The sequence below is a fragment of the Artemia sp. Qi Xiang Cuo genome, chromosome 10 (genome assembly GCF_049724085.1).
Source record: "Artemia sp. Qi Xiang Cuo chromosome 10, ASM4972408v1, whole genome shotgun sequence".
NCBI lineage: Eukaryota > Metazoa > Arthropoda > Branchiopoda > Anostraca > Artemiidae > Artemia > Artemia sp. Qi Xiang Cuo.
Genome location: NC_142803.1, coordinates 4,100,719 through 4,126,083, shown reverse-complemented (window position 1 = coordinate 4,126,083; position 25,365 = coordinate 4,100,719). Strand labels below are relative to the sequence as shown.

The window sequence follows — 25,365 nt, the reverse complement described above, 5'->3', positions numbered from 1 at the left end:
CAGAGCGCAAGTTATCCCAAAATTCTAAGCGTTTAAGTTCTCACTTTTCTAAGAAGCATCTTCCGACTCAAAATGTGTTCTTTTGTAAAATGTGAACAGGAATCATTAGAACTTTTAATTTAGCTCATTTGGTACGGGTGAGATCTTCATGGTTGCTGTAATCTTTTGACAGTCTCATACTGTGTTGCCACACTTAGTAAATTTTTACTAAACTTAGTAAAAATAGACCCCGAGTTATAAATTTAGTAGATTGAGGTCAAATTTAGTAAGTTTTTGAATATTTTTGAAATTTAGTAAGTCTTTTAGTAAATTTGCCCGAAATGGGAAAAAAGTGTTTAATGATTTTGTGCCAAGTTTCATTCTTTGGAACAAAATTTGAACTTTAATTCTCTGTCTGAATTGATATTTTTTATTCTATTGCTTCAGTTTCAGTCCCTTCCACCCCTTCATCAGCATAAGTATATCTCGTGAAGCTTTGAATATCTGAAGCGTGGATACATCCAACAAATTTCGTTTTATTGAGGAATCGATTCTGTAGTCAATAATTTATTGTTAATGACATTTTTGAACACAGTGATAGGTGTATTCGAAGCACAAGGGCGCAAGGTTAGTTTTTGCTCAAAAGTGGTGAAAACTTAGCAAAAATAGATGTACAGCACGAACTGGTATGGTAAGTCCTCATGGGAGAGGAAAAACTGCCTCATGAAGTATTTTGCGCTTTTTTTCTAATGGGTGGACAGAAACCGCAAACTATTGAGTCGTCTTTTAAAACTTTAACTGGTCTTTCTAATAGGTGTTTCCTCCTAATGTAGGTAAAAAACATGCTAGGCTTGTTATTGTGATGTGCACGGAAAAATGGTTCAAACACATGGAATCAAGATAGCCTGTAGTACAGGTGCCAATTGACAAAAATAATTTCAGGTACTCTGTTGTCATGACACGTCTGTTTTATGCAATCTGATAGCAGTTTCCAGTCATATTTTACCTGCTAATTACGATTATACCCAGGAATAGGTAGATCCATGAGGTGCTTGACCCTTAAAAATGACTTGAAAGGTTAGAAAATACTACCTGGTGAGTTTTCTATACCCATTTTTTCGAGTTTGCCCTTCTACCTTTTACATGGCTCCTGCAAGACATACAATTTTAAGAAGGAAAAGAAATTATTGGCAGTAAATAATAAGTTTTTTACTTATTGCCAAAAATTTATATTGGAAACAATTATTATATCCTCTTAGAATAGGTGCCTCACCTATTTACCTTAGGCTGTTCTAGTCACTCCTTTGCACCGTACTCTTTTCACGCTTCAAAACTCTTACCTGAAAGTGTGTAAGACTTTATTAGAGACATAGTTAACTATATTGGTTTTTAGACCAAAACCAGTCAAGGAATATGAACAGTTTCAAGAGTTTACAAACATTGCCAAACACAGGCTGCTGTCTATCAGTGCAACACGATAGCTGTCTCTTGAAGCAGTGATTTACAGGATTTTAGAACAGTGGAGTACCTTGGTTCTGACACTGGGTAATCAATCTAACAACGGTGACGCTGACAGGGCTGGTCGGGAGAAGGCAAGCATGATTTGCTGTGTCAGGAACGATACCTTCTCAAACGTATATCTATTTTTTCTGTTTTTCACGCTGAAGAAGATCAACGTGCTCAATCTGGAGTTTCAGAGCACAGCAGTTCACGTTCACATTATTATGAATAGCACAAGAGGTACATTTATCTCGCTATTGAAGTGCTTTGTGAAGCCCAGTGTAATAGAAAGGGCGGGACATCAAAAACTTTTGAAACTCTCTCTGGAGGATCAGACACTCCAGAGTGTAGTTCCTCCTCTGAGTATTTTGAACCTCGGGCCAGACACTGGGCGTCATTTGTTACATTTGTTTTCTGCAAAAGCTTGCAGAATTCTACAAAAATGCAGGTCATATTATGTAGACCTCTGCAGGCAGATCGCCAAGAGGTTCGACAACAAAGTTGAAACGCCCAAGAACCTCGAGTGCATCGATCCTGCCGTTATTTAAAACGGTTCAGGCAGAACACTAATACCACTCATGGTTCAATTTCCAAATTGGTTTGGGAATGCTGATAGGGAAATATAGGGAAAGAGAGGCGTCCTTGAGGTGCAGTGGTGAGAATTGACAGACTTTTTGAAAAATAAACTTATTGACATTTTTAAACCTGCTATGTTCTGGAAAAATTTGCGGTAGGTGAAAGATTGTAAAAGGGAACAGATGTTTGATGATGGTTGTGTATTTATATTGCAGCTGTACTGTCCCCCCATTCGTCTGTTGAGTCAAAATGACAGTTCTCAGTTTTGTCAAACATTAAGATAAAACTTCGGAATAGGCTAAAGACGGAAACTGTTGCTGCGATGATGGACACGAAATAAATGGTGCAGAGAGAAAGAGAAAATGGAGGAGTAGTAACTTGGTCCATACCGTCGCAGTTAGTGTCAAGAATTCAAGGTGGAAACAAGTTTTATCTTGATGACAGGTTCTTGTTTGTTAGGTACCAAAACCTACCAACAGCAATAAACTGCAGTCTACTCAAAGAGTAAATTACTGTGTAATTGACGGAGCTGCACAAAACAACAGAAAGATCGATACATTCGAGGTTCTTGAGCGCTTCATTGGTTCCAGGACAACATCCCGTAAGGAAATGGCAAAAAAACCGTCAAGTACAGAAAAGGCTTATTAGACGGGGTGTCACTCGCAATCCGTTTTTGGTAAAATATTTTCTCACAAAAAGATACTGTATAAGTGGTGAGACAACTGTTGCCCTTTTGAATTCACTTCTTGTAAGCACAAACGGACATCTGTTTTCCGACTCGGTCAAGACTGCAAGAAGAAATATGAAAAAATAAGACAGTATATTACCGACTGGTGAAAATTCGAAGGAGGTTGTTGTTTCTTCTTCTCCGACTGTCGTGAACGACCCAAATCGAACCAAAAAAGTCTAGTAACAGACTTATGAAGGAGTTATAAAAAAGAGACCCTTCAAGGTGGAGTTTGTTTCTGTACTGTGCAAGCTCGCTTCTATCCTCAACAAATCAAAAGTAGCTCCTTACTTTTTAGGGAAAAGAAATATTCCGCTTCCCATAACTCCAACGAATCAATATTGTCAGCCTATGCAGTGACATCTGTAGTTTTAATTAAAAAAAAAATTCGAGTGACTAGCGACAGCATTAGGTTTATTTGAATGAAAACGAATGACAATAGAAATAGACATAGAAAAAAGGAAAAACGAAAAAAAAAGAAAAGAGAAAAAGAATGTGAAAATCCTATCGATTATCCTTGTAAAGTTAAAATCGATGCTTGACCGTGCGCGTGTGGCAGCCGCAGCACGCGGATAAAAATTATCAGCGTATTTAGTAAAAACTATACTATTTAGTAAATTTTTTCTCATATAAGTAAATTCTTCCACGCTAGTGCGGCAACACTCGGACAGGGTTAACAACTGGACATATTTTATGTCCAAAGGGCATATTCCTGTGTGCCAGGACACAATTACATAAAAAGGCAAAAAAGGGAAATATTTTAGAAATTTGGGACATATAAGGGACATTTTTTGCAAATTTATGACATAAAATAGAATATTTCCCCGCTGGATACATATTTTTGTAAAAAAAATGTCATTTTTCACCAAATCAGTATTAAAACCACTTGTCTAGCACTATATTTACATAACTACTTATTTTCTATTAATTTCTTAAAAACATTATTATTATTTTTTTTTTACAAACGTTATTATTTTTCGGAGTTGCTTGCTCTGTCCCGCATACAGCTATTTGCAAATACTCTTGAAATTCTTTACAAGTTTGTATTTTTCATCTATATACGGTTTTATTTCTCCTTGCTTTTACGCTACAGTCCAGATAATAGGCAAGCAGCCATCTTTTTAGTTAACAATCGCTTCCGACTTCCAATAGTCGGGCAAAAACATTTATCTATTTATCAAGTATTACTAACTGAAAATGAAAAGTTAGCAAAAGAAAAAAAAATTAGATTCTTGATGATCTGGAATCAATTTTTATTTCAGTAGATGTACCAAAAAATTAGCTTATTTTGCTGATTCCAAATATATAATGTTTTTTAAGTATAGTGTTACCCATTAGTGGGCCTGAGAAAATCTGCCAAATTTTCGAAAAAGGTGAAAAACACCCCATAAAAGTCAAAAATTCTCAATAAAAATCACTCCATTAGATTCAGCACGTCATACACTCATAATAGAAAGGTTCAAAACTACTAAATATAGAAATGAAATTGTGTAGCGTTTACAAGAAGAAAATTCACAGATACGTGTGTATTTGTTGTTGTTGCTTTTTCTAGGGATGATTATATTAAACCAATGGTAATAGGATTTCGCAAGAGGGCTGGTTCAAACGAAAATTAAAAGATCTAGTGTCCTTTTTAAATGACCAAAAATTGGAGGACAACTAGCCCCAGCCCCACTCCCTTTTTTTCGTGAAAGTCGTCTGATCAGAATTTTGAGATAGCCATTTTGTTCAGAATTGTTGAAAGGTAAATAGATATGTTTTTGGAGATAACATAATCCCTCAGAACGACCAGAGGAAGGGCTGCAAGTTATGAAATTTGCCCATTTTTTACATACAGTATTTGTTATAGGGAATTATATCGACATTTTCCAAGGGAGGAAGGAGATGGATTCTTCTAGAGATGGATTTTCTGTAGGGAGAATTTCCCATTTGTATGGAAGTTTCTGGGGGTGAACTTTTCAAAGGAAGTTTTACATGGGGAGAATTTACCAAGATTTGTATACTGAATGTTAGTTATTTGTCTTTTTTCTCGTTGTTGATCCCATTGTACATGTGGAGACACTCTGAGGGAACTCTCAGGGGGAAGTTTTCAGCGGAGTTGGAATACTCTTGGAATTTTATTTTTTTTTTTTGGGGGGGGGGGGGGGATTTTCCATCGGAGATATTTCCATGGGAAAATTATCACCAGGAAAACTTCTCCATGGACAATATCTGGGGGATAAACTTTCCAGGGGAGGGGGTATTTTCCAAACAGGGATATTTCCCAATGACTTTAAAAAGGATCAGAAACTAAATGCAAACAAGTCTTTCTTCAAATGAAAGTATGGTAAGGATTATTTTTCAGGCAGAATCATAAGCAAAAAATTTTCTGGGAAGGATTCGCAGCAGGGATGGAATTGTTTGGGGGTAATTTCCCGGCGGAAAAATTTTACATGGGAGGAACTTTATATAGAGGAATTTTTCGAAGGGAAATTTTGCACAGATGGGGTGGATTCCTTGGGATTATCTGAAAAACGATCAGAAATAAATACAAAAACTAGTTTTTCTACCGAAAGTAAAAATTGACATTAAAACTTAAAACGTACAGAAATTATTCCGTATATGAAGGGGGCTAATCTCTCCTCAATACCTCCCTCTCTACGCTAATGTTCGACATTTTGTCTAATTTTCTAAGAACGATTCTTGAAACACAAAGGCCATACCACCCTTGGTGTAAGCCCCTCCCCTCCGCCATTGGTGTAGAGGGGTGAAGCCACCCCCTCCTCACAGGTAATCTTTTCCCTAGAGGCATCCAAGAGAAATTTGGAGATGGAAAGTTTGTTAAAAATGGTCCAAAGAACATATAACAATGCCCTCAGTGTTTGCGCAACCCATAAGAGCCCTGGGACAAGGGTCCTAAGTTATGCCCCAGGGGCATTTAAGGTTTTATGGAATGGGTAGTCGTATAAAATTCAGATGGGGTTCATTTGATCGAAGTTTAGTGCCCTTTATAAGAGTCGAAAGTGATTTGAGGGCACCCCCCCCCCCCTCGCGCCTATCAGTTCCGAAAACCAGCATCCAATCAGAATTTGTAGACATCTATTTTGTTCAGTATTGTCCAAAGGCCCAGTAATTATGTGTTTGGGGATGTCACCTTCTGATTGAAGGACAATGAAGCTTACCTAGCGGTCCGTAGTGTCGCTTGACTCCTGGATTGTACCTTATGACATGCGCAAGAAATACTCTGATTGGCAAAAAGCTACCAAAAGAAGATAAAATGCTGATACTCATGCCGACCATACCTGTCAAGCGGAACTCTCGTTGGAAGATGAGCCTTAAGCTCCGACTATTAGTTTTTCACTGTTTACATGTTCTTATGACTTTTTTGCTTTCACACTAGTTCATTTTTTTATGGGTGAATAAAATGAATCTTTTTCGTTTTCATTATATTCTATGTTAACTGACCACTTTGAAAGAGTTTTACAATTCGTAAAAAAACTAGCTTCTGAGATTTAAAGATGGACATATTATAGACAAAATATGGACATAATTTGGCTGAAAAGGACACATTTTTGGATGCTCAAGAAACATATTCAATGACCAAATAGTTGGCAAGCCTGCACTTATATTTTGCTTCTGATTCAGTTGCAATAAATTCAAAATCACAACCCGTGGAAGTTTAAGTTTTACGCTATTTTAAATTAGGACACATGTTTGATAATTTTGCTTAGTGACTTTTTAATCACTCAAAGCATGTTGATCTAGGGCAATTGGTAGATTTTTTGGTTAATTCAGTAATGATGTAGCTAAGAAATAGACATGCCTGAATCAGAATTTCATCTTTAAGTTCAATTAGGCTATTTCAATAACAAACGGTAATTGTTTAGCCTTGGCCCCCTCATAAGGAGACATGTTAAGAAAACCATTCTTACTTTAAAATATGTATAATGATCCTAGTTCTTATATTATCCAAGGGGAGAACCTTTATCATCAAGTCTTTCCTCTAAAAATCTTCAAAAGAGAAAAAGTTTCCAAATATCACCACCCTTTGAATTCAATGCTTAAGTCTTTTTAAATTGCCGCCTAATAAGTTCTTTTATAGATAGCGTTCATGCTGGTCTTTTTATTTTTTTTTTTTTTTAAATAGCAGTGGGGAAGGGCGAATAGCAGGGGCGAAGGGCGAATAGCAGTGGCGTAAATACAAAATATTAATAGCAGTGGTTAGGTTAGGTTAGGTTACCACTACTTTTTCTTTAAACACGTTTTTTGACACACATGTTAAACACATGCTAAACCCTATCTATAAAACAACTTATTTGGCAGCAGTTTACAGCAGCAATTTCAAAAGACTTAAGCATTGAATTAAGAACCTGGTGAAATTTGAAAACTTTTTCAATTTTGAGGATTTTTAGAGGAAAGACTTGATGATAAAGGTTCTCCCCTTGGATAATATAAGAACTAGGATCATTATACATATTTTAAAGTAAGAATTGTTTTCTTAACATGTCTCCTTATGAGGGGGCCAAAGCTAAATAAATACCGGTATTTTGAAGTACCTACCTCCACTCCTTCTCCTTCTACAGGGTCCTGACCTCTAATGACCAATAAAATCTGTGTTTTATGAAAGTGAAACCTTGCAAAATAGAGCTAGGCCCTACTGCTTAAATAAAGTACAACAGAATAGTTTTCAGCTTCACAACTTAGTTCAATCTAAATTTCTAAGGTTTTAAAAATATGCAAATACATTTCCTAAATTTTGAAAAAGAAAAAAAAATTAATATGGTGGCAAATATCTAGGTGGCACAATAACTTAGCTAGGATAAAAGTGAAAACATCATTTGATGATTTTTTTTATGCTCTTTTATAATTCAAGAATTGCCTGTGGGGCTAATTGCATTTTGAGTCTTTAAAGGGGCCCCAAAGGTATTTTATATGAATAATGAAAGAGCATAACAAGCATCAAATGATGTTTTCACTTCCAGCCTAGCTAAATTATATGACTAACTGCAAATTTACCTTGGAATTTAACCACCCCCCTCCCCCTAATGTGCAAATATATACCCTGAATTGGAATATATCCTGAATTGTCAACAGCAAAGTTTTAAATTGCAAAATTCAGCACTATTTTTGTTGAAGACATTCAAAAAACTTGAAACTTTAGGGAAATGGTTTATATTTGAGTTGCCCAATAAATGAAGTTTGTTATAAATAAGTGTTTTTGGAATATATTACTGTTGAACAGCTTATTTATTATACTAGTGATATTTTTTTCCACTTTTCAATAGCTTAACTAGTATTGATAACTTCTTTGTGTGGTTACAAAAATGAAATACCTTGGGGTCCCTTTAAGGGTTCAAGATGCAACTAGCCCAAGAAGCAATTCTTGAATTCTGAAAGAGCATAAAAAAGGCATCAAATGATGTTTTCACTTTCATCCTAGCTAAGTTCTTGCACTGCCTAGATATTTACCAATATGGCTTAAAATTCTACTCAAATAACAGGATATAATATATATATATATATATATATATATATATATATATATATATATATATATATATATATATATATATATATATATATATATATATATATATATATATATATATATATATATATATATATATATATATATATATATATATATATATATATATATATATATATATATATATATATATATATATATATATATATATATATATATATATATATATATATATATATATATATATATATATATATATATATATATATATATATATATATATATATATCAGCAAAATAATCCATAGAGCTTCAGCCACCATGATGAAGAGAATAATTTTATTAAATACTAGTGAATAGCTTCAAATTTGTATCTTAGTTGATCTATTTTATTTGCAATCTAAAATTTGAAACATCTAGATAGCAAGTTTGTTGCATGTTACAAATGTTTGATATAGAGGTAAATGCATACATGCACAAACAATATAGTAAGGTAAAACACGTGCCCCCTTGCAACTTCCTTTTAATTCTTTGATGAAAAGGGACATGAAAGTAGAGTGTTTTGCAGACATTGCTGAAATGAAGAAAAACTAATGGTTGTGCTATTAGCTGTCACAAAAGGGAAATTTTGAACAATGGAATAAAAGATTAGACAAGTGTGGATTTAGACTACTTGTTTTTGAAACATGTGCAATGTGCAGTAAATTCCCCATCATCTATATATATCCTATTCTAGAATTTTTTTATTTATTTTGGGCTAATTGTTAGCCAACATAGATAAAAAAAGGGGTTTTCTTATATATTCAGTTATGTTGTATAAACAGCCTTTGGGGAGTAAGGTTATTTTATTTTTTATTTTTTTAATTGAATGTAATTACAAAAGCTGCCATTTCCCCCAATGGTGTTTGTAGGATATAACACAATATCTGAGGCAATGCTATAGCATTGCCTGTAGTAAAGCCCATATGGCTTCAATGTTTTATTATTTTTTTTTCCAGAGGCACTTCATATGGAAGGGGTCGTTGTATAGACTTTGGAGGGGGCTCATTTGATTGGAAATCAAGAGTTCTAGTGCCCTTTTTAAGAGTCAAAAATGATTGGAGGGCAACTAGCCCCCTCCACCCTTTTTTTCCTAAATACATCTGATAAAATTTTGAGATAGCCATTTTGTTAAAAATAGTCCAAAGATCATATAACAAAAACTCTGGTGTCAACACAGCCTCCCAGGGCAGGCAATGTACATTATGCTCTGGGGGCATATATGGGTCTTAAATAACTTCTTAAACCACTTTGGCCTGCCATAACATAAAGAAAATGATCAAAAATGGGATTTTTAAAGGCCAAATGAAAGATAAATAAAATTCAATAAAAGGCAAAATTATAAGAATTAAAATCAAATACCCAAGAACCATAAAGTGAGTCATTTGCCAATATCTGCAATTTGCACAAAATCCAAAAATTCTTAACTGCCATCAGCAAAAGCTAACAAACAATGAACAGTTGTTTGTTATAATTCTTATAATTTTGTCTTTTATTGAACTTTTTTTTTCTTTTAATGTTTAGGCTGTTTTTTCATTGGTTTTTAATTAGTTTTGTTGACTTTCCATGTTTGTCTTTTGTTTTTGTTTTCTTTGGTATTTTCCTTGTTTATATTTTTTTTGTTCACGCTGAAGAAGAAAGGGGGTTGTTCTTTCGAAATATTTGCTTTGTTTGTTTCTTCAGTATTTTTGTTTGGCCTTTAAAAACCTATATTTGATCATCTTCTTCCTTTATGTATATGGTTCTTATGGAAGGAATGCCTGTATAAATTGTAGAGAGAGTTCATTTGATTGGAAATTGAAAGTTCTGATTCACTTTTTAAGAGTCTAAAGATATTCAAGGGTATCCTTCCCCAACCCTTTTTTTCCCAAATGCATCCAATAAAAATTTTGAGATAGCCATTTTGTTAAAAATACTTCAAAGATCAAATAACAAAAACTCTGGTGTTGACACAACCTCCTAGGGCCCAGGGGCAGGCGTTGTAAGTTACACCCTGGGAAACTTCAAAGAGGGCTCATTTGATTGTAAATTGAAAGTTCTAGTTCACTTTTTAAGAGCCAAATGAGATTGGAGGGCAACTAGCCCCCCCCCGCCCTCCATGCTCTTTTTTTCTTTAACTCATCCAAAAAGAACTTTGATATAGTAATTTTTTTTTTGATTCAAAGATCATGTAACAAAAACTCTGGGGTCAACATAACCTCTCCCCCCCAGGGCCCGAGGGCGGGCATTGTAAGTTATGTTGTGGGGGCATATATTGTTCTTATGGATGGGATGCTTGTAAAAACTTCGGAGAGGGCTCATTTGATTGGAAATTGGAAGTTCTATTTCAGTTTTTGAGAGTCAAAAGATATTTGAGGGCAACTAGTCCCTCACCCAGGCCTCTTTCTGCAAATACGTCCAATACAAATTTTGAAATAGCCTTTTTGTTAAAAATAGTTCAAAAACTGGACAACAAAAACTTCATTGTCAACCCCCACCCCCTAGGGCTCAGGGGGTAGGCGTTGTAAGTGTAATGTAATTGTCTGGGGGAATATATGGTTCTTATGAAAAGGATGCTTGTATAAACTTCAGAGAGTGCTCACTTGATTGGAAATTGAAAGTTTGAGTTCACTTTTTAAGGGTCAAAAGAGATCCAAGGTCAAATATCCCTCCCCCCAATGCCTTTTTCCCCAAACCCATCTGATGAAAGTTTTGAGATAGCCATTTTGTTAAAACTAGTTGAAAGGTCAGATTAAGAAAAACTCCGTTGTCAATAAAAACCCCATGGCCCAAGGGCAGGTGTTCTAAGCTATGCCCTGGAGGCATATATGGTTCTTATAAAAGGGATGCTTGTATTAATTTCATGGAGGGCTCATTTGATTGGAAATTGAAAGTTCTAGTTCACTTTTTAAGAGTCAAGAGATCAGAGGGCAACTAGCCCCCAACCCCCAACCACGTCCTTTTTCCCCCAAACTCATCCACTACAAATTTGGAGATAGCCTTTTTTTAAAAAAACAGTTCAAAAGTTAGACAACAAAAACTCTATTATTGACACAATCCCCAGCGCCGGGGATGCCTGGGATGATATTAAAAGGATGCTCGTATAATCTTCATAGAGGGCTCATTTGATTGGAAATTGAAAGTTCTAGTTCATTTTTTAAGAGTCAAGAGATCGGAGGGCAACTAGCTCCACACCCCACCCACACATCCTTTTTTCACCAAACCCATCCGATAAAAATTTTGAGATAGCCATTTTGTTAAAAATAGTTCAAAGGTCAGATAAGAAAAATTCCTGTGCCAGAGCAACCCTCCCCCAGGAACTGGGGACAGACATTATAAGTAATGGCTTTACCTCCTATATTTCCATCAGCTCCAATTTTACCGGCTCCAATTTTCATCCAATTGGGTGAACACATTTAGGGAGGGGGACATCACGTATAGGGAAAAGAACCCCTATACATGATGCCCTGCCTACAACTATAGCACATCTGGGGGTATATATGGTTCTTATGAAAGGGATTTTTGGATAAACTTTGGAGAGAGCTCATTGGATTTGAAATTGAAAGTTCTAGTTCACTTTTTAAGAGTCAAAAGAGATTGGAGGGCAACTACTCCCCTCCCCCCTCCATGCCCTATTTTCCTCAAACCTATCTGATAAAAACTTTTTCGAGAGCCATTTTTTAAAAAATGGTTCAAAGATCAAATAAGGAAAACTCTGGGGTCAACAAAATCCTTCAGGGGCCAGGGTGGGCATTGTAAGATACTCCCGGGGGTATATATATTTTTTATGGAAGGGATGCTTGCATAAACTTCCGTGAGGGCTCATTTGACTGGAAATTGAAAGTTCTAGTTCAGTTTTTAAGAGTCAAAAGAGACTCCCTCCCCACGCCCCCTTTTCCCCAGACCCATCTGATTCAAATTTTGAGATAGGCATTTTAAAAAAAATTTCAAAAGTCAGATAACAAAAACTCCAGTGTCAACACAACCCCCCCGGGCCTGGGGGACAGGCATTATAAATTATGTCCTGGGAGCATATATGGTTCTTATGAAAGGAATGTTTATACAAACTTCAGAGAGGGCACATTTGATTGGAAATTAAAAGTTCTAGTTCACTTTCTCAGAGCCAAAGAGATCAGTGGGCAACTAGCCCCTCCCCCTCCACGCTTTTTTCCCTAAACCCATGCGATAAAAATTTTGAAGTGACCATTTTGTTAAAACTAGTTCAAACATCAGAAATTAAAACTCCGGGGTCAACACAACCCCCCAGGGCCCGGGAACAGACCTTGTAGGTTATGCCCTGGGGGCATATATGGTGCTTGTAGAAGGGATACTTATATAAACTTCAGAGAAGGCTCATTTGATTGAAAAGGGAAATTTCTATTTTACTTTTAAAGAGTCAGAAGAGATCAAAGGGCAATTGTCCCCCCCCTGCCCCCTACGCCCTTTCTTCCACAAACCCATATGGTAAAAATTTTGAGATAGTAATGTTGTTAAAAATAGTTCAAACATGAGGTAATAAAAACTCCAAGGTTGACACAAACCCATTTTTTTACTTGATATTGTTACTTTGATACTTTGATGAACATCTGATGTTGAAAAAAAAAAATGATTTTGAAATAAGGAATTTTTAAAAACTTGAAACTTTTTGAAATAAAAAACGACCAAAAGTTAAATAAAAAACATTCCGAAAAAGAAGTTTTTCAAAGAAAAGTAACGGTCATTTTTAACTTAAGATCAGCAGATACAAATACCTGTTAAAATTCAATTTCAAAACGATCAGAAATTACTATTAAAGAATAAATGAAACCCAAAACAAACAGAAATTTAATAAACAATCATAGCAAAAAAAAAACATAACAAGTAATACTATAAATGAAGAAACAAATCTTAAAAGCAAGTAATGCTTAAATTGAATATGCAAATCAAGCTTAAAACAAAAAAAAATATTTTGCTATTGAAGTACAAATGAAACCCAAAACGAACAGAAATTTAATAAACAATCAATGCAAACAAACATGCAATAGATACTAATATAAATGAATAAATAAATCTTAAAACGATTGAAACTTAAATTGAATATGCAAATCAAGAATGAAATGAACAAAATTTCACTACAAACAAGAGTTTGGGTATCACCTCCTTCTCTCATTGTAAAAGTCTAAAACCTACTGCATCATTGGCGCTTTACTGAAAACTGTATGTATCTTGGACAGTGTGGGAAAGTATAAATAAAATCAAATTTAATATTTGATATATAATGATATTAACGTTGAAAGATCCGTCAGTTCAAGATTTTATTTCACTGTAATTTTATCTTCATTTTCAATGCTTTAAGAACTGCTAAAAGTAGGCCTAAATATTTGTAATATAATTCGTTTCAAGTGAAGCTCTAATGATACAGTAGGCTTTAGGTTTTTACAGTTAAGGAAGGGGACAGTATCCAAGCTCTTGTTTGTAGTGAAACTATATTTGTCTTGAACAATTTCAGAAAGAGCTAATAAATTAAACTGAATATTTGATGTATAATGACATTACTTGCTGAAAGCTCATCAGTTCAAAATTTTACTGTTATTTTAATGTTCATTTTCAATATAAAGTACAAAAGAAAATATTTGTAATACAATTCGTTTTCAGTGAAGCACCAATGACGCACTAGATTTTAGACTTCTACAGTGAGAGAAGGAGGCGATACCCAAACTCTTGTTTGTAGTGATTTCTGTTTGTTTCAAGCTTGATTTGCATATTCAGTTGAACTTTCACTCGTTTTAAGATTTATTTATTTATTCGTTTATATTAGTTTTTATTGTATGTTTGTTTGCGTTGATTGTTTATTTAATTTCAGTTCGTTTTGGGTTTCATTTATACTTCAATAGCAACATATTTTCTTTTTCATTTTAAGCATTAGGCTACTCGCTTTTAAGATTTATTTATTCATTTATAATATTACTTGTTGTATGTTTTTTGCCATGATTGTTTATTGAATTTCTGTTCGTTCTGGGTTTCAATTATTCTTTAATAGTAATTCCTGGTTATTTTCAGTTTGAATTTTAACAGATATTTGTATCTGCTGATCTTAAGTTTAAAATGGCCTTTACTTTTCTTTCAGAAACTTCTTTTTCAGAATGTTTTTTTTTTAATTAATATAACAAAACATCTTTTTTTTCTATGCGAGCTAACAACAAGCCAAAAGGATACAATTCTGAAATTTGAAAAATCTAGATAGCCAATTTATTGAATTTATAAATTTCTGAAATACAGGTAGCCTACACAAAAAAGAAAAAGAATGGAAACCATAATTTAAAATATGCAGCAAATCCTGTTAACTTCATATATAATGAATATCTTTTTTTTGATGTTGGCTAACAAGAAGCCAAACATGCACAATTCTAACATTTGAAACATCTAAATAGAAAATATATTGCATAATACAAACATTTGAAATAAAGATATATAGGCCTACTAAAAAATGGAAACAATAAGCCAGTAGTAGGACCGCTAATTGTAAGTTTAACAGTTACATCGCTAAAAATTATCGGTCATACCACCTAAAAATTGGAGTGTTTCAATATTGCATTTTCCTAAATGATTGTTTTGAATATTTTTGAGTATTTAAATTCTAACAACTAGATTGTAGTCCACTTTTCAGTGTTTTCAAAGTAGTTTTTCCAAGATAAACAAATAAGTAGAACAACAGGGAAATTTTTATACAAGGCAGTGGAACGCAACTTTAAATGAATATTTCGACTCTATATCCGAGGGCCGTCCTCAGCAAAACAGACGAAGAGAATAAAAACACTAAAAAAGAAACTTACATTAAAATTCAATCATTAAAACTGTTTAAAAAAAAGTTTTAAAACAGCCCTAATATCATTACTTCAAGGAAGTTCAACCAGGAAGTTCCTGGTTGAACTTCCTTGAAGTAATGATATTAGGGCTGTTTTAAAACTTTTTTAAACAGTTATAATGATTGAATTTTAATGTAAGTTTCTTTTATAGTGTTTTTATTCTCTTCGTCTGTTTTGCTGAGGACGGCCTTGGATATAGGGTCGAAATATTCATTTAAAGTTGCGTTCCACTGTCTTGTATAAAAATTTCCCTGTTGTTCTACTTATTTGTTTATGATGGAAAGGCAGTGTGGTCTTCGTCGCTATTTGAGTTTTTCCAAGGGAGGACAATAATGTTCTGATCATGACGAGAGGAGTTTTCTAGATTGTATTCACTTTCAATGTTTTCACAGTAGTTTCTCCAAGGGAGGACAATAATATTCTGATCATGAGGAGAGGAGTTTTCTAGATTGTAGTCCACTTTCAATGTTTTCACAGTAGTTTCTCCAAGGGAGGACAATAATGTTCTAATCATGAGGAGAAGAGTCTCCTAAATATAGTCCACTTTCAATGTTTTCACAGTAGTTTCTCCAAGGGAGGACAATAATGTTCTGATCACGAGGAGAGGAGTTTCCTAGATTGTAGTCCACTTTTAATGTTTTCACAGTAGTTTCTTCAAGGGAGGACAATAATCTTCTGATCATGAGGAGAGGAGTCTACGTAGAGTAAATGATCTGATATATTCTGCAACTCTACAGAACAATCCCTGAATAACTTGACCTTTGACTGTCAATCCATCTTGGAATAAGTAGCACATACAAAGAAGATAAACTATAATGCAAATCACAAGCCTAACATTAATTACTCATCCCCACTAATTAGGCACTTCATTATGAAGCCAAAATGCAGCCAAAGTGACTTCAGAAAGCTCTCTTGTAAAAGAAGAAAAATATTTAAATCTAGATTTGTTAACTTAAGCTAAAAGTGTAATAAGTATGAATTGGAGATTCTGGAGCCAAAGGGAAAGTTGAAAGGTGATTTAGAAGGGTTGATATTTGTGTAGAAACACAAGCTATTGTAATAAAACAGTCTCTAAAAAAAATTGAGAATTTGGAGAGAGGAAGAAAGTGAGATCAGTAGGGATTCTGAGAAGAAGGTTATGGTTCTGTATCTTTGAAAGATATATGAGAATCTAGCAATATTTAGTCTTTTAATAATAAAAAAGATGTTGAGAATATAAAAATTTAACTAGAAAGAAATGAATTAAATCACATTTGTGAGAAAGTTAAACAATGGTATAGGAGGGGGAGGGTGTGAATTGAGGCTCTGGACAAATGGCAAGACTAAAATTTATCACAAGCCTTTCTTGTTTAATAGACTGTTTATTTTATTGTAAATAGTAAGGATTTCTTAAAATATTTGACATTTTGTTTTGCAATTTTAGGTGTGCCTATGGAGAAGTTGCAAAAAGTAAATATTAACTACGCCCCACCATGTAGAGTCATCATAGAGGAGACTAATGTTAGCATTTATAGTGGAGATACCAAGGTGGCTATTTATTATATAGGTGTTTTAAACTTTACGAGAATAAGCATTTCTTATATATATATATATATATATATATATATATATATATATATATATATATATATATATATATATATATATATATATATATATATATATATATATATATATATATATAATTCGTTTAAATGTTTTCACTTCTATAACTTTAAGAAATCAAAAATTAATTAAGATTTTAAGGAATAAATATCAGCATATGTATAATAAACTGACAACACTTTTTTTTTTCAGTAAATTCATTTGACTTTTTGTCCGTGAAGCACAAATTATGTTCTGGCTTTTAGAAAACATAGGGGTTTAGAACCCTACTCATATTAATTTCTGCTTGTTTTACGTTTGCCTCTTATTTATTTTAATTTCTGTTCGTTTTGGGTTTTATTTATTTATTGATACTGATTTCTGGTAGTTGTATACTTGGTAGATTATTTGATTCTATTTTTGTTCATTTTTGGTTTAATGGAGTACTTTACTTTTTTGTGAAAAACTTGTTTTGTGGAAATTTTTTTTTTTGAATTAATCTTTGAAAAGAGACAGTATGAAAAGATATTAAATTGTATAAAGAACAAAAAACTGGTAGTTGCAAAAATATTTGTAATTATTCTAACAAGGGATTACAACAATTCAAAACTGGCTGACATTGAGTTAAAACTTTTATAGTGCAAAGAACTAAACAGGGCAAATAAAAAAAAAGTATGTGAAAAAATAGTACAGAATAGGCTCACCATGTAGCACAGATGGGATCATGGTTGGAGCAATATCTGCTACCTAAAAAAAGAGCATGTGACCCCTTGAAAATGGCATTGAATCAAAATGAAACGAAACCTTTGGAATTGCCATTGTCGATAACCCCATAGAGAAAAGTTACAGCCTCCCTCCCCCCCCCTTGACTAACAAAGTAAGTCACTTGTTTTCATGGGTAGTTCTAATATGTACCTTTTTTCTTCTGCTGCTTGTAGGCCACTGGAACATCATAGAGAGCTGTAATTTGAATGATAGTTTTTATATTTACTCGTCTTTTATAAACTTGTCTTGATAGCGCCATCATAAAGTACAGTTTATTACCCAGAAATGACAATTCATGTGCTATTTCTGGAGTGGAAGTGCCAGGATGCGTAAAAGGGTACCTTGATAATCTTGATAGTCGAAAGACCTAAAGCCGATGTTGATATTCCTTCATATTGTATACTCCTCTCCCAGCCCTGCTAATAAGTTTTGTAAATTGTCTGATGACTAACAGAACTAGGTTAGTTTTTATGATTTGGCTAGTGATGTCAGTTCACGAAAGATGGGGAGGAGAGGAGGAGGCAAAAGGTGTTTTTCAATATATACGGGGGGGGGGTAATTTTTTTTTTAATTTTCCATAAAAAGATTGAAAAAGAGTGTTTTAATGAAAAAAATAAAAAAAAGTGTTCAAAATCTAGGGGGAGGGGGATAGGCCCTGTCCCCCTTCCCGCGTTTACACCACTGGAGCCAGTAATGAATTGCAACATTGTAGAGGTATATTGACAGTTTCACTTTAAAGCTCTTGATCATATCAAAGTGGTTTTATGTAAATTTGAATTTGAATAAAGCATAAAAAATCATCATCAAATGGCGACAGAACTATAAGTTCTAGGATATATCATCGTCATAAATTTCCAGCTCGCAATAAATGAGTTATTGGGACCAATTGGTCTACTGTTTAGGATCATTCGTTGTGCCTCTTGTAACCTACATTTCAAGCTTGATTAAGACAAGCTATTTGAAATAGGTATTCACTTTCTAGAGCCCCTCTAGCAGCAAAGAAGAAGAAGAAGAAGAAAAAAGGACGCACTTTAGGCCTTCTATGCTAAAAAGTGATTTTCTATATTTCTTAAGCCGGGGAATGTAATTATCCTGTATAGGGTTTTCGACCATGGTGATTTTAATGGTGCAATTTTCATTTCTAATGCTCAGTTTTCTGAAAACTTTGAACTCCAATAAGCAAAAATGATAGAAGTGTATTTTCAAATGTGAAATTCAAAATTCTTTGCAGCATTGTGGCAAAAAATTGCTGCAAAAATAACAGATTTTCATAAATCCTATTAACTAGACATCTTAAATTCTTTTAATTTCCTTCAGGTTTCTAAAATCTGTATATTTTTACACATAAACAATAATTAGAATTTTTTTTTTTTTTTTTTTTATACAAGACAATCGAATGCAACTTTAAATGAATATTTTGACCCTATATCCAATGGCAAAATAAACGAAGAAAAATCAATATAAAAGAAACTTATATTAAAATACGATCATTAAAACTGAAAAAAGTTTTTAAAATTTTTTCAAAACAGCCCTGTTATCATTACTTCAAGGAAGTTCAGTCAGGACTGGTACACAAAGCGGAAAAATAAAAAAAAAACTTTTTCCAGTTTTAATGATCGAATTTTAATGCAAGTTTCTTTTATATTGTTTTTTTCTTTGTTTGTTTTGCTGAGGACGGCCCTTGGTTATAAGGTTGAAATATTCATTTAAATTTGCGTTCCACTGTCTTGCATAAAATTTTCCCTGTTGTTTTACTTATTGTTTATGATGTAAAGGCAGTGTGGTCTTCGTTGCTATTTATATTTTTATACGGGACAATATTTCATAAATGGTTGAATTTTTGTCTGCAACTCCTCAAAGATGTCAATGATAACGTACTATATTGACTCTGTGTGTGACAAAATTGCAGATTTTTAAAAAAAGAGAGATGCAATACAAAACCTATATTTAAGGCCCTATATTAACAAAACGAAAGATCTTTTTTTTAAAATTTATTCTGCATATTTTCAAAACTGAAAACGAACAAAAGTTAATTAAAAAGCAAACGAGGCATTTCTGATTGAAGTAAAGAGCAGAACTGAAACTTAAATCGAACAAAAATTTACTGCTTTGCAGCTAATGCAAGAATTCTAAAAAACCAGCGTTTTACTGAAAACTAAGCTTTCTTGAGTTATTTACTTGAGTTAAAAATGTAGAGTATAATTACTGGTTTCATGGCTTGTAGTTTACTATTGAGCTCTTTATAAATTAGTTTGTAATTTTTTGCCGGTCACGTAATGATGTCTGTGCTTCTAAGCCTGTTTTGTTGCGTCAGTTTTATGTTTTCAGTAAAGGGTGAGTTATCCAGAATTCTACAAATATAGGAAAGTATCAAGATTCAGCTGATTTGAATCTTGGTTAAAATCAGATTTTGGCTGTTTTAAGTTCCAAATTTTGTTCTTTACTTTCGTCAGATTTTTTTTTTCAAAATTAATACAAAAAAGAAAAATTAGAAAAGGATCCATTGAATAGTAAAAACTAGAAGGCACGGCTTTTCTCATTGTCTCTCTGTAACTGTATAACTATTTTTAATTTATAATCATAGCTTTGCTGCTATGGAAAAGAAAAGATAAATACCCCAGATTTTTATAGAGACTAAATAACACTTTTAAATGGTCTCCATTTACCGTATTTTTGCTGGGGCAAATACGCAATGCATGCGAAGAAACCAGGAAAATGTGACTGGCTTCGTGAGATACCCTCAACAGAGCAGAATATGAGCTTTTTTTTTATTTCAAATGAGAAAAATAGGACAATGAAGAAATACGATGTAAATCACAGCTGGTGAAAAAATAGAAAAAATGCAGATGTTTCAGACAAGGTTTCCGCTCAGATATCTTAGTGTAGGAAGAAGGATAAAATATGGATAGAAGTTCACAGGAAAAAAAATATACTAAAAGACCGACATTAACAGCCCAATTTAAAATAAAATAGACATTTGGCTGTGATTTAACTCGTTTTTCTTCTGTTTTCCCTAAGTTTTTTCGTTTCGTCTTGCTTAGCTAGTATGGCGTAAGAAGTTATTTGTTGGTATTTATATGTTTATATATATGTGGTTTATTTATTATTCATATTGTTTTATTATATTATGTATTAGTGTATTTATTATATAATATGTATATATATATATATATATATATATATATATATATATATATATATATATATATATATATATATATATATATATATATATATATATATATATATATATATATATATATATATATATATATATATATATATATATATATATATATTATGTATTTATTATATTGTGTATATATATATTATATATATTGTTATTATGTATATGGTTTATTTATGTAGTATTGGTATTATTTGTTTGAAGTTCCTTTTTCCTAGTCCTTTAGAAACCTCTAATTTCATATTCATGCTTGAACACAAGGGAGAGAGGACCCCCTCCCAACCCGCATGGATGACCCACATCCCCTAGGGGTAGAAGAAAAGTCGGGTTTAGAATGTGCTTCTTGTTTTGTGAAGTAAAGATGGCCTTCTGATATGAACCTATCTAGAATATCAGTATGAAAAGCCTGCCTGTAATAAATCTCTCCGATATATCAATACCCTCTCTGTAAAAAAGGAAATAAAAAAACCCTTTTCTTTTCAACTGAAGATAAGGAACAACATTAAAACTACAGAAATTATTACGTATATGAGCGGGTTCAGCCCCTGGTCAATGGGTCTACCTCGTTCTTTACGCTAAAGTTCGAATTTTGTTCCAATTCTTTAAGAATGACCCCTGAATCACAAAGGCCGTTATTAGAATTGATAGCTTTTTTGAAAGCACAAAAATACTTTAGCGTAAAGAGCGAGGTATTGACTAGAAGGCGAACCCCCTCAAATACGTAATAATTCCGATTCGTTTTAAGTTTTAATGTTACTCCTTACTTTCAGTTGAAAAAACTTGTTTTTTAATTTAACTTCTGATCGTTTTTTAAATAATGCTGGGAACCCAGCGCCCCTTCATATAAATGTCCCGTCCCTCGTGAAAACATCCTCCATAGAAAGATTTCCCACGTAATCGCTTCCCCCAGAAGTCCCACCAGAAAAAATCTCTCCTGAAAACGTCTGTATACTACCCAATAACCAATACTATGTAAACAATGGGCAAAGTTCATAACTTGCAGCCCTTCCCCCTGGGACGGGGGGGGGATTAAGTCATTCTCAAATACATAGTTAATAGATTTTCGACTATGCTGTACAAAATGGATGTCTCTAAAAATTTTGATTGGGTGACTTTGGGAAAAAATGAACGTGGGAGGGGGCCTAGTTGCCCTCCAATTCTTTTTTGGTCACTTAAAAAGGGCGCTAGAACGTTTAATTTTCGTTTGAGTGAGACCTCTCGCGATGTTCTATGACCACTGGATCTATACGATCACCCCTGAAAAAAAAAAGCAAACAAACAAATAAACACGCATCCATGATCTTTCTTCTGGCAAAAAAAAAATTCAAAATTCCACATTTTTGCAGGTAGGAGATTGAAACCTGTACATCAGAGTTTCCTGATACGCTGAATCTGATGATGATTTTCATTAAGATTATATAACTTTTAGGGGATGTTTTCCCCTCTTTCCGAAAATGCGGCAAATTTTCTCAATCTTGTTACGTTTGATGGGTAAGACTAATCTTAATGAAACTTATATATTTGAAATCAGCATAAAAATTTAATTCTTATGATGTATCTATTGGTATCAAAATTCCGTTTTTAGAGTTTCGGTTACTATTTAGCCGTGTTGCTCCTTACTTACAGTTCGTCACCGCGAACTGTTTGATAGGGTTGCCCTGCATCCTGTATAGTTTTCCGCATAGATGAGCTTCTTCAGCTTACTTGTTTTTGTACATTATTCTGTAGAAGCTTTATAGAAGGTAATTTATATTATGGTGAAATTTGTGTAAATGTTAAAGTTTATTTTCATTTTATAATGTGTTCTTTTATGAGTTTTGAAATGAAAAGGAAATATGGTCTTCTAAATTATCTATTAAAAGCTTTATCAATCAAAACTTGCAGGACAACATGTTTCAGCAGAGCTTCAGTTCTTGGAAGGGTGATCTAATAATTGATAAAATATTAATATTATGTATTAAAAAAATATATTAAATTAAAATTTTTTTTTATATAAATAAAAAAAATAATTTTATTTATACATATATATACATATATATATATATATATATATATATATATATATATATATATATATATATATATATATATATATATATATATATATATATATATATATATATATATATATATATATATATATATATATATATATATATATATATATATATATATATATATTTTAGTCTCTGTATACTCCTTTTAAATCAGTTTTTTATACCATGGGCTCAATCTGGTACCCCTAATGTTCCCATGTCTCCACTATTGGCATTCTTTCCATTGCTTTTTATGTTAAACATAACCATTTATTCCCTAGGAGAGACGAAGAAAGTTAGATTTAGTAGACATAAAGAATGATGGGAGAGATTGTCCCTCTAGGGACCACTGAGTTCCCCTGTCCGTATGTAGATTAATTATAAGTCAGAATATCCATATATCTCATCTAACAACAAGCTTTTTGTGTAAACTATTAGATTTCCCTTCTTGAAAAATTCCCTGATTCTTCCCCTATCAAGTTTTAGGCTTATGAACTGAACACTTAGAAGGGAGTCTCATTCCCCTTAGATCCTACCCTGAAACTATATTCCTCTGGTAAGATATTAAAAAAAAATTAATAAAGAAAAAGAAAACGGCAAATGAAAACAGTACCTGGACGATTCTAAAATTGACGTAATCAAGTGTCTAAAGTGTTTAATGTCTTTAGAACATCTTTGTACCTGGAAAATGCTTATCTCTAGAGTATGGGTTATTTGCTGGTAATTAAGCTATTAGCACATGATAATTGTCAGCAGTATCATTCGTGTTGCCAGTAATTAGCTGATTGCCAAGAATAGCTTCAAAACTAGATTACAAATAGTTTCAAGCAAGAATATTTAAACCAGATTTTATTAATCTCGGTATTTTTTGCAAGCGAATCTTATGAATTTGTTAAATTCTCAGTGGCAACTCTGCTGCCGGCCTTTGTGTAACGAAGCATTTTGCTGTGGTTTTTACCACCCACGTCGAAATGACACTTAGCCACGTTTTCATTTGTACTTTTCTAGTGAAGATGGCGAAGGGCTGTCAGTACGGATCACCAATCCATGCGTGCCTGGATGAAGAGGGGCCAAAACCCCTGATTTTGTTGCCCACTGATTGTCTGCTATTGCGTATCATAGCCAACTTCGCCTGAAAAAGTTGGGTTCTTTGGTGTTAACTACTAACAAATTGTAATTATTAGCAGTATCGTCTGTGTTGCTGGTAATTACCTAAACACTAATGATAGTGGTATACCAGTAAACAATTTATTAAGCCATAAAGAAAAAAAGGTGTTTTCTTAGATAATTTGGAGACCACACTGACTTTCCATGACGATAAATAAAGGTTCAAATAGGGATAAAATCCTTTTAGTAGACACTGTTTCACAAACAGTGATAGAAATTCACAAAAATACCTGGTATGTCGGTCACATATGCAGTGACCGTCATAAAAAAACTGTTTTATTAATGATGTACCTGAATTTTATTTGAGTTTTACCACTGATGACGGTCACTGCATATGTGACCGAAATATCTGATGTTCTTGTGAATTTTTATCACTGTTTGTGAAACAGTGTCTACTAAAAGGATTTTATCCCTATTTGAACTTTTATGTAAAAGTGTTTTCATCCACCACTCATCTATTGTTTTTTTTTCAGACACGTTTTGAACACGGAAGTTTACAACTATCAGAGAGTGAAATAGTTTGGATGCAGGACAATGACAAGTTTGTGCTAAAACTGGAAGACATTGGATTTATTGAACTAGAAAAGGCTGGGATGTTTGGAAAAGATAAATTAGTCATACATTTAAAGCAGCAAGGTAAGCAACTGTTGTTGTTATTATGGGGGCCACTATCGGCACAGGAGTAGCTGCAACTTATTATGGGGGCCATACCATCGGCACAGGAGTAGCTGCAACTTATCATGGGGGCCATACCATCGGCACAGGAGTAGCTGTAACTTAATAAAAAGTAACTCATTGTCCCGTGTGAAAGTGACCACACTGTCCATTTCGCGTGTAAAACTAATTTGAAAATAGTAATTATGATGCAGAGAAACACTTTGTGTCAGTCTTTATTTGATTTTTCCCCCTCTGATTTCAGTTTTTTGGATAAAGCGGTATTGTTATAGCCCGTGTTGTTTTAATGGAAAATGTGGGCCTTGACTGGATTGATGAATATGATGTTACATTTTAGAAAGCTGCCTGCACTTCTTGCCTGGGTGTCGTAGAGCCAAAACTGACATTGTGTGAGCTAAAGAGCTTTTATAGTCATGGCAGCCATTCCTGCTATCAGAAGACCAATATCTTTCAGACCCAAATTACCACTTGACTATTGGCGACCCCTCGGGCGTGGTAATTTGGAATGAGGCTTTCTTATCATTTTTTCGTCTTTGTAAAGCCTTCCTTGATAGTGGCACGGTGTCCAAAATTACCCCCCCCCCCTTGTACGAATAACTGCACCCAGTAGTTTAAAACCGTTAGAACCAGTACTAACAAGGAAATTCTTTTTCCTACCTTATATTGCTCCTATACGCATCTTTTGCTGGGCCGTGACGAATGCTTCAAATACGCAGGGGGTTGACCTCGTTCGCATAGTTTTAGAGCTGTTGGTGCGTGCAATGCATCCGACCCATCCTGGACCCTCCAAGAAAATTTTACTCCTCCAAGAAATTTTTACTCCAACAATGCACTACCTCC

At 33.6% G+C, this 25,365-nt stretch overlaps 1 protein-coding gene across 1 annotated transcript in view; it reads left to right on the top strand.

Annotated features, from left to right (window-relative positions):
- Positions 1-6,419: 6,419 nt before the first annotated feature.
- The window catches only part of Vps36 (vacuolar protein sorting 36), a 66,071-nt gene continuing 47,125 nt past the window's right edge, over positions 6,420-25,365 (top strand). Inside the window, exons 1-3 of the mRNA XM_089095228.1 lie at positions 6,420-6,432; positions 16,535-16,638; positions 24,324-24,486. Coding sequence (XP_088951354.1) covers positions 16,543-16,638; positions 24,324-24,486 — 259 coding nt within the window. The 5' untranslated portion in view covers positions 6,420-6,432; positions 16,535-16,542. The remainder of the gene's footprint in view (positions 6,433-16,534; positions 16,639-24,323; positions 24,487-25,365) is intronic.